Source organism: Salvelinus alpinus, chromosome 2 (assembly GCF_045679555.1).
Source record: "Salvelinus alpinus chromosome 2, SLU_Salpinus.1, whole genome shotgun sequence".
NCBI lineage: Eukaryota > Metazoa > Chordata > Actinopteri > Salmoniformes > Salmonidae > Salvelinus > Salvelinus alpinus.
Genome location: NC_092087.1, coordinates 47,099,662 through 47,113,411, shown reverse-complemented (window position 1 = coordinate 47,113,411; position 13,750 = coordinate 47,099,662). Strand labels below are relative to the sequence as shown.

At 41.0% G+C, this 13,750-nt stretch overlaps 1 protein-coding gene across 1 annotated transcript in view; it reads left to right on the top strand.

The window, feature by feature from the left end:
• LOC139563605 (uncharacterized) overlaps positions 1-13,750 on the top strand; it is a 46,711-nt gene that overhangs the window by 13,529 nt on the left and 19,432 nt on the right. Inside the window, exons 3-7 of the mRNA XM_071382439.1 lie at positions 2,397-2,510; positions 2,857-2,919; positions 10,663-10,833; positions 11,985-12,174; positions 12,664-13,569. Of these exons, the coding sequence (XP_071238540.1) occupies positions 2,397-2,510; positions 2,857-2,919; positions 10,663-10,833; positions 11,985-12,174; positions 12,664-13,569 (1,444 nt within the window). The remainder of the gene's footprint in view (positions 1-2,396; positions 2,511-2,856; positions 2,920-10,662; positions 10,834-11,984; positions 12,175-12,663; positions 13,570-13,750) is intronic.

The following is a 13,750-nucleotide window of genomic DNA, read 5'->3' as shown; positions in this document are numbered from 1 at the left end:
ACCGGAACCATAAGTAACAAACACTTATGGTAAACTATTAGGAATCAAATTCCACCTTATATCATTGCAAAACATACTTAATCAATTAGATACAATATGCAGTTGTTTGCCTTGAAAGAAAGGAAAGGAAATAAGCACATATATTCCATCTGGACATGATTATGTGGAGAACCATCTCCATAAAGTATGTGAAAGTGCCCACGTTTTCCCTGAAACAGTGCCGAATCCCTGCTGGGAGGACTATTACTGCTCTTACCTTGAAGTACACTCCACCAAGAAAAGGAGCCCCCAGGAACCTTTGCATTTCAATATTATTTTCTGAAAATGTTATTTCAAGTTCGGGTTAGAGTTCCATTTTGAACATTTTAAATAAATATTGTTACTGGTATTTACATGATTATCATTGTTATTGTTAATATGAATGTATTATACATTCATATTTTTATATAATCAATAATATTAATCAATATTTAAATATTATCAATATTATATTGTAACAAAATGGTGACTTGTAACATACACTTACAGATATAGGATCTTAATTTGACGAGTATTGCCGTAGCAAAATAATCCTGCAGCAACAGGATTTCAACGTTTAGTCCATAATGTTGCTGAATTGGTGGTTAGGCTATTAGCTGGACATAAGTAGGCTATATGAAAAGTGCAATACTATTTATATAGCCATGTTAGTACAGGTTTTCAGTGAATTTATATAAATCACAAAGCTAGTCTGTATTTTCAGCGGAGAATAAATTTTTTCGCAGTTACAAAAGTGTGATCAAATTAAGATCCTACACTTGTATGTCAGCTTTTAACAAGGCTGTAGAACTGGTCGTGTTCAATCTTAACCTTTAATGACTTTAAAACAGAACACAAGAAAAATAACTACTCTCACAGGTGGCCAAAAAGAACATTATGAAAGCTACTTCTCCAATCTTCGGACAGAATGCCGCCACTAGAATATATATGGTTTAATATAAATACAATTTATCTACTGATAATAAACTAGGAAAACATTTTTATTCAGTGATAGAAAAACCTGTCATTACAAACTCGATTTGCTTCATTTGGACGGCCAGCTAGAGGTGCTGAAAAGGCACTACGCCTCGCTCAAAGTTGAATTGAGGCACAATTCCCAATCCATACGGCTTGCGGGATAACGCAAAATTGATGGGGAGGGCTAAGGGGAGGTGTTGAGATTGATCCTTAAGACTAGCTACATTTCTTTACTTCAGTGGGGCGGCAGGTAGCATAGTGGTTAGAGCCTTGGACCAGTAACCGGAAAGTTGCTGGATCGAATCCCCGAGCTGACAAGGTAAAAATCTGTCGTTCTGAGCAAGGCCACTGCTCCCTGGGCACTGTGGATGTTGATTAAGGCAGAACCCCCGCACCTCTCTGATTCAGAGGGGTTGGGTTAAATGGGAAGACACATTTCAGTTGAATACATTCAGTTGGACAACTGACTAGGTACCCCCCTTTCCTTGACTTGGTTGCTGAGTCTGTGCCTGTCAGGCAAATACACGAGAAAAAAATACATTTTAAATGCTCCGCACGTGCCAGCAAAAAGGATCCTCCAAGAACCCCTCAACTAACCAAAGGTGCAAATAAGAATCCATTGACTAGCAAAGGTTGCCTGTGCACATGTTATTTGTGTCGGGTCACCTCTGTTTACACCAAGGTAAACCGTAATATTATGAAGTTAAATTTGCTACATCAAGTACTTTGTTTCTCTGTCTGGCCCTCTGTAGAGCCTCAGTTCTGTAATAAAGTGAAAAAACAGTACTACGAGCAATTTTGGGCTGTAAGCATCATGACATTTTGATCTAGTATCTATTGTTAGCAGTTAGCTTTTCCAGATGTTTATAACCAGTGTTCTGCAACAGTATGGAATTGGTAGCAGATTGACTAGCTCTTTCCCAGCTCTCAACATGGCCTTCAAAAGTTTGTCATCAAAAACTCAAAAATGTTCTCAAATAGACAGGCCATAAGATGCTATGTAAGAAAAATAGCATGATTTTATTGAATATCAAATTTGAAAACATATTTAAAAAATGTTTCATACCCCTTGTGACTTAGAATTATATTCACGTAATATGATATTAAGTAAGCAAGTGTGGATGAAAGGCACCATTGTGCCTATAATTTTGGAACTCACTATTGAACATTATTGATCAATATTCCTTTATTTTGCTCTCCTTTCACGGTGAGCAACAACACTTTGAGATGTAGCTCCCTGAGCAGTAGTACTGCAGTAGTGGAAAAAATAAGTTGTTGTTGTAGTGCTATCTAGTAATAGTAGTAGTACTGTAGTAGTTTGTAAAAGTAGAAGTAGTATTACCAGAAGTAGTAGCAGCAGTAATAATGGTAATGTAATAATAATGTTATGTCCATTGTAGGCTAGGCATCTGTGCTTCCTCCTCCTCATGTGCTTCCCTTTGGCGTGGGGTGGCGTCCCTGGTCCATGTCGGCACTCTGTGACAAAGGGTCACCTCCTCAACCTCAATTGCCTGGTGAGGACACCTCATACCACACTAAATCATGCAGTAACATCAACAGACTCTACAAACTAAATATCAACTTGAGATACAGTTCATTAAAATCACTCAAACGGTCATAAGTCATGCCTGAATGTATTGACGTTAAGGTTTCCTCCCAAGTTAGACTTATTTTATTGTTCAACGGTTATTTTTTGGACCTTATGTGACCCACACACATAACTACTGAGAACTATATGTGGCAGACGTGAATTCTGTACGGCTGCATGCCTGCTCCTACTTTCCTCCTGGTGAATCATAACTACCCAATTCTACGCTTCTGTTTTAAATTTCAATGTTTGTATCTTTGTTTGCCACGTAGATTGATAACCAGTTGGAGAATGGCTGGTCAATAACCTACGTGTTCACTGAGCGCCAGAGTTTGGTGAGTATTTCCTACTACACTGCAATTACATATTTCACAACAAAACGAGTTTGATTTATGCAGATAAAGAATGGTATAGCAAAGATAAACAACATCACAATCAGTCAGTGTCAAGATAGTCCTGCACTTTCAAGATGTGCCAGGCTGGCAAACTGATTGAAACTAATGCTCTCACATCTGTCAAGGAGATTCAAGTTCATTACATCTCTTGCTCCTTTCGGCATTTACGCAATAGTCAAATTGCATTTAGAAGACAAATTTAATCCCATGAAAGAGCCCTTGGTTGTTAATAACCTGGAAGGGAAATGGCTTGAAGATACCTAGAAACTGTGTTACAGGAGGTAAATAGAGAGCGAGAGAGCTGTGTGGCAGCACGGAGTCGGGATGCCTTCCCTCATTTTAACTTGCTGGTTAACAGTTTAAAAGTTTAACAGTTTAGCTTGCCCAAGTTTATGGTTTATGGGTTAACAAGGTTTCTGACAAATGGAGGTGTCACGGTTGTAGTAAGAACGGGACCAAGGCGCAGCAGATATTGAGTTCCACATATTTATTCCAAAGTGAAACATAAGCCTAAACAATAAATCAAATTAACGAACAACGGAACGTGACAGCGTGGTGCACATGCACAAACACAAAATAATATCCTACAAACACAGGTGGGAAAAATAGCTGCTTACTAAATATGATCCCCAATTTGAGACAACGATTACCAACTGCCTCTAATTGGGAATCATACAAAACACCAACATAGAAAATATAAACTGGAACACAACATAGAAATTATAAACTAGAATACCCCCTAGTCACGCTCTGACCTACTACACAATAGAGAAACAAGGGCTCTCTATGGTCAGGGCGTGACAGGAGGTCTGATTAAAGGTTTTCTCACCTGGGGAGAGGATCAATCACTTCAGTGTGGGCAAGTGATGTACCTTACAGACAGACCATATACTACCATATATATTGTGTCCCCTGGGGTGGGGAACATGCAGGGGAGGTCTTTAGGGGGATCTCAGGGGGTTAGGAAGTGTTTAGACTGAGAGGAAAGCATGTAAGACATATTTAGGAAGGTGTGGTTAAGTGTTGTATCTGACAGACAGGCCATAATAGTATCATGAGAAACTGTTGGTATGTTGGTAAAAAAAAAAAAATCCCAGGGGGTAGATTAGCTGTAATATTGCAGATAGATTGTAGCTTCCATCAATGTAATTGTCTGCATCACTTCCAATCCCCATATTTTTTTGCAAATACAGTATATACACTACCGTTCAAAAGTTTGGGGTCACTTTGAAATGTCCTTGTTTTTGAAAGAAAAGCTACTTTTTTGTCCATTAAAATAACATAAAATTGATCAGAAATACAGTGTAGACATAGGAAATGTCTATTGTAGCTGGAAACGGCAGATTTTTTATGGAATATCTACATAGGCCTACAGAGGCCCATTATCAGCAACAGTCACTCCTGTGTATATATATACATACAAATACATATACAAATATATATATATATATATACAAATACATACAAATACATACATATACTAATTGGAGTAAACTAGTGAACAAGGCCTCTAATTCCAGCTTATACATACTGTATACATGTTATGGACACAGTCTATTTTACAATAGTTCTATTTTGTTTGTTTTTACCCTAAAGTGTAACATTGGGATGCAAACTCAAAATGTAATACATTTCAACTCTATGGGCTCTATTTTAACAAGCCTTATGCAATGGTAAAGCTAAGCACAGGTGGTAGCGATATAGGTTCTAGGGTGTGTGAGAAATATTTTAGCTATTTTTACCATCTCAATTATCAGAGCACTTGCTGGCGTTGCTGCGGAATGGCTGGGTTTGATGATGTAGTCGTGGATTTGTCGAGGCCTGGCCAATCAGAATGTGCTCCATGGCAAAATATGTGGTTGATTCATGTTGTGTATTTCCGGACTTTTATGCATTGCCTTGGAATAAACCCCAATTTCAACGTTAGTCCATTGTAGTTTGTTAAATGCCTTACAGAAACAAAATAACAAATTGTAGACCTATCTTTGCTAAATATTATAATAATAATATAATAATGTCATTGTCCTGTGAGAGTCCCACGAAGCATCTTCACTGTATTTCTGATCAATTTGATGTTGTTTTAATGGACAAAAAAAGTAGCTTTTCTTTCAAAAACAAGGACATTTCTAAGCGGCCCCACATTTTTGAACGCTAATTAATATATATTACATTTTAGATTAAGGTTGTAACGTAACAGTATGTGGAAAAGGGGAAAGGGTCTGAATACTTTCCGAATGCACTGTATGTGGTTCGGTGACCCTCATGAACCGGCACAAATGTGAAACTTTATTTTTTTGTATTGTTGGGGGGCATTTAGGGGGCAGTATATGTGAAGCTCAGTTGTCTCTGAAGTTATTGGGGAAGGATTGACTGTCAGAAGGACAACGTCTCGCATGACGTTGTCGACCACTGAGAGGGATGGGGGCACACTGAGAGTAGATATTTACACCAGGGGAGTCAACAGGGACTTGTCTTTCACACCAGAATATATATATTTAATCATTGGAATATGCTCAACTCTTGCCTCTTTTTCAGTTATCAAAAAGGTATTGCAGTGTATAACCCTAACACCAATTGAGTGAGGTGGCAAGCCGTTTCAAAGAGGGGAATTTCCCACTTTTTTCTTCAGATGCTTGTCTACAGGGATGAAATGAGGCACATATGTTGAAACCAGGTGTTTGAGCCTTTTTCAGCCCTTTTTGGAAGACTTCAAAATTCTATCTAAGTAAGGTTATTCATCCATATATACACTAAGGCATCAATTAAAAGTTAATGTTGCATTTTAAGAAACTACAAACTTATGGTAGCCACAGTCCTTAATCCATTTCAGGGCTAAACTATCTCTAGAATAGTCGCTAGATCTTCCTTGTTGGTCCTGTTAACCAGGTGGATTGCCTCTGGCACAAATGAGGCCATATGCCTATTGGTGGCGCACTTCAGACAGTGCAGGTGGCGTCCAAGGAGCAGTTGGAACTGCGGGTTGAGGACATGGGTGCAGGCCCCCAGGATGTCATACATCTTCCTCCTGGCCTGCTGCTCAAAGGAGGCCAGACTTCTGAGAGGCACCACAGTGATCTTAGAGCAGGTATTCACAATGGCTTGGAGGCGGTCCTTGGAGGGATGTGAACCAGCATTTTAAAGAGAGAAACAGAACACGCTCTTAATGAAAGAACTGTAAAAGGTTTACAATATAGATTTGTGAACATTGAATGATTTCAGTTTCTGAGGAAGTACTGTCTCCGATGGGCGTTTTTGATGATGGTGTCTGTGTTTTGTTCAAACTTCCGGTTATTATCAAAGATGGTACCAAGATATGTATACTGGTGCACAATGTCCACCTCCTCACCATGGATGATCACTGGGTCCATCCTGGGGGGTGTCCTTTCCTGAAGTCAACAACCATTTCCTTCGTCTTGGACACATTCAACTCCTGCAGCGCACTGTCACACAAGAATGAAGTCCTGAAGGGCTGGGCTGTGGTCCTGCTCAGACCCTGAGAAGAGTTAGAGAAGGAATGTGTCATCGGCAAACTTCACAAAATGGCGGTGGGCATGGGCACCCTGACAGTCATTGGTGTAGAAAATAAAAAAAGATGGGCGACAATACACACCTTTGTGGTGAACCTGTGCAAGTGAGTAGGGTGTCTGACATTAACATACACTCTCCGTGGCCTGTCAGTTAAAAAATCCATATTCCATTAGATAAGGTCATGGTCGAGATTGAACTGTGAGTCATGTTTTCTGGCTAGGATGGAAGGCTGCATGGTGTTAAATGCAGATGAAAAGTCCAGAAACAAAGGCCCTCCTGCTCTCCAGATGTCTGTCGATGGTATCCATTAAAACAGCTTGATGTCGTCCACACCTCTCTTTGTGCGATACACAAACTGCAGGGGATCCAGCAGAGCAGGAAGTGCATTCAATTGGTGTTATAGGGGCTTTTTGAAAGGGTTAAAAAGGCATCATCTTTTCAAAATTTCATATGTGTGGTTTGGCGACCCTCATTAATGTCACATATGTGAAAAGCCGGTGTTTCTGAGGTGTTTTTTTCCTCTTGTTGGAAGACTTCCAAATTCAATCTAGGTAAGGGTATTTATCCTTATGTAGTCTATGAAACTCTTCAAGCCTTTAGGGTTGTATGAATTGAACTTCTCCCAAAAGTATTGTTGGGCATGAATGGGGCAATATACAGTACCAGTCAAAAGTTTGGACACACCTACTCATTCAAGGGTTTTTCTTTATTTTGACTATTTTCAAAATTGTAGAATAATAGGATAGACATCACAACTATGAAAAAACACATATGGAATCATGTAGTTACCAAAAAAGTGAGATTCTTCATAGTAGCCACCCTTTGCCTTGATGACAACTTTTCCCACTCTTGGCATTCTCTCAACCAGCTTCATGAGGTAGTCATGCATTTCAATTAACAGGTGTGCCTTGTTAATTTGTTGAATTTCTTTCCTTTTTAATGTGTTTTAGCCAATCAGTTGTGACAAGAAAGGGCTATCTTCTGTATGCCACCACTATTTGGTAAAAGAACAGTTCAAATAAGCAAAGAGAAATGACAATTCATAATTACTTTAAGACATGAAGGTCAGTCAATCTGGAACATTTCAAGAACTTTGAAAACTTCTTCAAGTGCAGTCGCAAAAACCATCAAGCGCTATGATGAAACTGGCTCTCATGAGGACCGCCACAGGAAAGGAAGACCCAGAGTTACCTCTGCTGCAGAGGATAAGTTCATTAGAGTTACCAGCCTCAGGCATTTGAGCCCAAATAAATGCTTCACAGAGTTCAAGTAACAGACACATCTCAACATCAACTGTTCAGAGAAGACTGCGTGAATCAGGCCTTCATGATCGAATTGAGGCAAAGAAACCACTACTAAAGGACACCAATAATAAAAAGAGACTTGCTCGGGCCAAGAAACACAAGCAATGGACATTAGATCGGTAGAAATCTATCCTTTGATCTGATGAGTCCAAATGTGAGATATTTGGTTCCAACCGCCTTGTCTTTGCGAGACGTAAAGTAGGTGAACGGATGATATCAACATGTGTGGTTCCCACCGTGAAGCATGGAGGAGAAGGTGTGATGTTCTAGGAGTGCTTTGCTGGTGACACTGTCTGTGATTCATTTAGAATTCAAGGCACACTTAACCAGAATGGCTACCACAGCATTCTGCAGCGATACGTCATCCCATCTGGTTTGTGCTTAGGGGCTATTGTTTGTTTTTCAACAAAACAATGACACAACACACCTCCAGACTGTGTAAGGGCTATTTGACCAAGAAGGAGAGTGATGGAGTGCCACATCAGATAACCTGGTTTACACAATAACCTGACCTCAACCCAATTGAGATGGTTTGGTATGAGATGGACCGCAGAGTGAAGGAAAAGCAGCCAACAAGCGCTCAGCATATGTGGGAACTCCTTCAAGACTTGGAAATATAAAATATATTTTGATTTGTTTAAGACTGTTTTGCTTACTACATGATTCCATGTGTTATTTCATAGTTTTGATGTCTTCACTATTATTCTACAATGTAGAAAATAGTAAAAATAAAGAAAAACTCTTGAATGAGTAGGTGTCTCCAAACACTGGTACTGTATGTGAAGATCAGCTGTCTCTGAAGTTCTCGGAGTCAAGATTTTGACTGTCAGTAGGATTGCATCTCGCAATGGGTTGATTGACTACCGAGAGGGATGGGGGGCAAACAGAGTTGATTTTACACCAGCGGGGTTTTACACCAACAGGGACTTACTTGTCTTTCACACTAGAATATTTTTTTAAACATTGCAATTTGCTCATCACTTGCCTGTTTTTCAGTTGTGACAAAGGTCTTGCAGTGTATACACCCAACACCCATTGGGTAGGGTGGCAAGACATTTCAAGGGGGGAACTTCACACTTTTTTCTTCAGATTCTTGTCTGCAGGGCTGAAAAGAGGCACATACAGTATGTTGAAACCAGGAGTTTCTGAGCCTTTTTTTTGCCCTTTTTGGGAAGACTTCCAAATTCAATCTAGGTAAGGGTATGTATCCATATGTAGTCTATAAACCCTTCAAGCCATTGGGGGGATTTCTCTGGGGAATTTTCACTCAAACGTGTCTGTGGAGATGCATATGTGAGTCTCAGGCCAATCAGACCATGGATATAAGAAGGCTTGCCCCTGGACACTTGTAACTTCAGTGGGTGGCTGGGCGTGGCACTGCCAACATCAAACTTGATGTTGGGCCAATCGCAGCATCAATATATTACAAATGGCCTTAGGACCTTATAACGTATATAAACAAGATAGGCGTGGCCACCCCATCATCATACTTAAGGTTAAAACAGGATATCCCCTTTGAAAATGGACAACTGCAGTGCATTCGGAAAGTATTCAGACACCTTGACTTTTTCCACATTTTGTTACGTTACTGCCTCATTCTAAAATTGATTAAATAAATTGTTTGGCCACCCACCCAAACTGAGCAATCGGGGGAGAAGGGCATTGGTCAGGGATGTGACCAAGAACCCGATGGTCACTCTGACAGAGATCCAGAGTTCCTCTGTGGAGATTGGAGAACCTTCCAGAAGGACAACCATCTCTGAAGCACTCCACCAAATCAGGCATTTATGGTAGAATGGTAGAGTGGCCAGACGGAAGCCACTCCTTAGTAAAAGGCACATGACTGCTCGCTTAGAGTTTGCCAAAATGCACCTAAAGGACTCTGACCATGAGAAACAAGATTATCCGGTCTGATGAAACCAAGATTGAACTCTTTGGCTTGATTGCCAAGTGCCACCCCTACGGTGAAGCATGGTGGTGGCAGCTTCATGATGTGGTGATTTTTTTTTCAGCGTCAGGGACTGGGAGACTAATCAGGATCGAGGGAAAGATGAATGAAGCAAAGTACATAGAGATCCTTTATGAAAACCTGCTCTAGAGCGCTCAGGACCTCAGACTGGGGGTGAAGGTTCACTTTCCAACAGGACATCGACCCTAACTACACAGCCAAGACAACGCAGGAGTGGCTTTGGGACAAGTCTCTGAATGTCCTTGAGTAGCCCAGCCAGAGCCCGAACTTGAACCCAATCGAACATTTCTGGAGAGACCTGAAAATAGCTGTGCAGCAACGCTTCCCATCCAACCTGACAGAGCTTGAAAGGATCTGCAGAGAAGAATGGGAGAAACTCCCCAAATGCAGGTGTACCAATCTTATAGTGTCATGCCCAAGAAGACTCAAGGCTGTAATCGCTGCCAAAGATGCTTCAAGAAAGCGCAGAGTAAAGGGTCTGAACACTTTAAAAAATGTAATACATTTGCAAAAATGTCTAAAAATCTGTTTTTGCTTTGACATTATAGGGTATTGTGTGTAGATTGATGAGGGAAAATAAAGATTTAATCAGTTTTAGAATAAGGCTGTAACATAACAAAATGTGTAAAAAGTCAAGGGGTCTGAATACTTTCCAAATACACTGTATATTGTCGGTCCAAGACTACAAATACATTAAGTACACGCCTGGATGTGACATCCAAAAGCCCATTTTGCCAGCCATTTCCACATCTATATAATGTAAAAAAAAAAAAATTAAAGCCCTAACCCCGGTCTGCTTTTGGAAAGGAGATTCAAGGCTCAATACAAACCAGTGTTTAAAAAATGCAGTGACGATAGGTTTCTTTTTCCTTTGAAACACAGAGTGAAGTCTGTTACATCAAAGCAGCATTTCCACAAATCCTGGAGCTTCTGAACACACACTTCAAGTATGTCAGGAAATCGGACAACGGGCGTTATGTCAAACTCCTGAAAAGGGTCATATATGACCTCTACTCCCAAAACTGCATACCTGAAATTAATGAGGAGATTGAGGTGAGTGCTACTTACTTATGAGCTTTGCTACTCTAGTCCAGGAACAGTCTCTTCCAAAGGTGTTTTGGATTGTGCCAAGGTGCATCATGCAAAATGCATCATCATGATGAGGTGGCAAGTGACACTTTGCGTCTTGAAAACTTGGCTGCTGACAGGCGAAGCGAGAGGGTTTACTCCACCTAAAATCTGTCCAAGAAAATAAAACCACGAATTGAGGCATTCTTGTATGGAGGTCAATGAGTTTTGAATTTGGTCAACAACAAAATGTAATGGTTAGGCTGCAACGAATGCACTGATATAAGTGGACGCAAGTGTCATTTCGGCAACTTAAAAAAAAGACTACTTTATATAGGAGTTGGGCCTGTTTTTCACACGCTCATCTGCCCTCTCGCTGGATAGAATGGGCCCACCTAATCTCGCCTCCGTCCGCCTGCCGTCAATGTATTTCCATTAGAGTGGTCACCCGACTATCTTGTCAATATAATGGATAATCTTTGCTGCTCACATGCAAAACATTTGGTACTGTATCAACAGTACACCAAAGGAAAAACTACCAAAATATAATTTGGGGGTTGATTTTTCCTTTATTAAGAGAACCCCTTGTCCAACATCCTCACTGTGAAGTTTGGGCAAGCTAAATGTGAATGTCTTATCCATGATCAAACATTAAATTAACCCCCATACAAAATAAATAACTTGATCCAATCAGAGAGATTGATTGAAAATATTCTTAGTTGATTTCCTGCAATCAAACAAAATATTTTGAAATAGTTTTACTTTTTGCAAAGTAATTTGTTTTAGAGATCTTTACAAAACCCTTTCAAACTCTTTTAAATACTCTAAGAGTATTTAAATACTCTAAGACTTAAGCCAAGATTGCCGAAAGCCAATGCAGTAGCTTTGAAAACAGACACTTTCATTTTGTGAGAATACTGTATATAAGTATCTACAATGGCCTGCTCCTCTTGCAACTCCCTTCACTGAGATCTGAGTTTTCATCATTAGAAACATTCATTAAGCATGATGTGTTATTCAATAAGTGCCATTAAAAACCACTTGAAAGTGTTTCAGGAGGTTTTGAATTGTTAGTAGGGAATAAATGTGACCCGTTCCATCTCCTTTCCCCTGTTCTCCTGCCATCCGTGTCACAGGACACCCCATTGAAGTTTGTCAGAATGCACAGCACCTCGCCCAGAGATGCTCTGACGAAAGCCCGGGGGGTCATTGAGATGTACATGACCCTGATCACCAAGAGCAACGGGCCCGTCGACTGGAACTGTGAGGAAGAGTATGCAGAGGATTACCTAGAATCCACCACTGCCCTTCCCACCACCACCGCAGGTAGCAGGAGATATAAACTAATAATTATGATAATATCTATTAATATCCATTCTAAGAGCTAGGTAGTCGTTTTGTATAGTTTTACTGGTGGTTTCAGTCTCCCATAACTTCCACATACTTTATTGATTGTTATTGCTATTTGTCCCCCGTAGTGGTATATTTTATGAGCATAAGCTGGAAGGATCATCTTTCATTTGGATCTGTCAACTTGCATGTTATGAGGAAAATAACATTATATCCCATATAAAATCTAGTTAATACCTAAATTAACACCAGAAAATCTCAAACACACACCTCAACAATGCCTCATGTTAAAAAGCCAGCAATGCTCTCAGAAATTATTAAGAGATTCTGTGTATATGTTTACTTTGCTGTTTCAGAAGAAAACATTTTGCCATCCATGATTACTCAAAGCTGTTTTCAGACTGTTCTCTTAGAGCTATTTACCCTAACCATTCCCATGTTACATGTCCCTGTCCTCTGCCCTAGCTGAACCTGAACGCCAGTGTACATGTCCAACAGTGGGTCCGGTGACCCCTGATGTCTCCCTGGTGTCCCACAGCGTATGGAGCAGTCCTCCACAGCCCACCCTCTCCCAACTCACCTCGATTGTGCCTCCCAGGCCGACTCATCCATCCCTGGGTACCAAGGGCGCTGAGCCCCGGGTGTTCCTGGTGAGTTCTGGTACCGTAAGACCCCCCTTCCCCAGGGAGCTGCAGCAGACTGTCCCCAATGGACGTTCACTTGGAGGGGGCAGAGAGGGGGATATACACTGGGACTTTCGTCCACCTTCACCCAATGGAACTGAGTCAGATTCTGCACTCTACCAGGAAGTTGCTGACACCCCGTCCGCCACGAACGACCCTTCCCCGTCTTCCCCTCCTAGTCTGGTTCTCCTGGGGACCGTTGGCTCCCATGACGAGACATTTTACTACCCCCAGACTGAGAGGAAAAGGGAGACTTCCACAGACCGACCAGCAGGGAGAGAAGCAGCAGGCTCACCCCACAGTCCCTTCGCTGTTGCTGGGACCAAGCTTGTCACACCAGTCCCTTTCCTTTACAAGTTGATTGGCATCACCCCCAGTAGTGATGAGAGCACTGCCTATGTGTTGGCCAAGAGGTCGCTGGATGCCAGGAACTATGGAATACTTCAGGATGGGGTTTCAACAGAGACCCCTCAACTAGAGGACACTAGAGAAAAATACCCAGGCTCAGAGAGATATTTACATGACTGGAACCCTCCGATTGAAAGCACTATGACCGAAGCATCTTCACATTTGAAGATGACAGTGGAGGAGCCAGACAAACAACACACAACTACAGAGGCACCCGACCAAGTCACGAAGACTGAGCCAAACCATCCTAGGACATCTTATAAGGAAGTATTCAGCACAGGTAAAGCAAAGCACCCTGTTTGAACTACTTTGTGTCCTCCTACGGATTCAAACTACACACATTCAATTTCATCGAGATTTGCTTAGCAATTTATTTGACTGCACTGTTTCCACTGGTATTAACCCTCTAGACTCTAAGCCCTGTCTAAGCAGGGGGGGTGTATGTCCTAAATCTGAGAGAT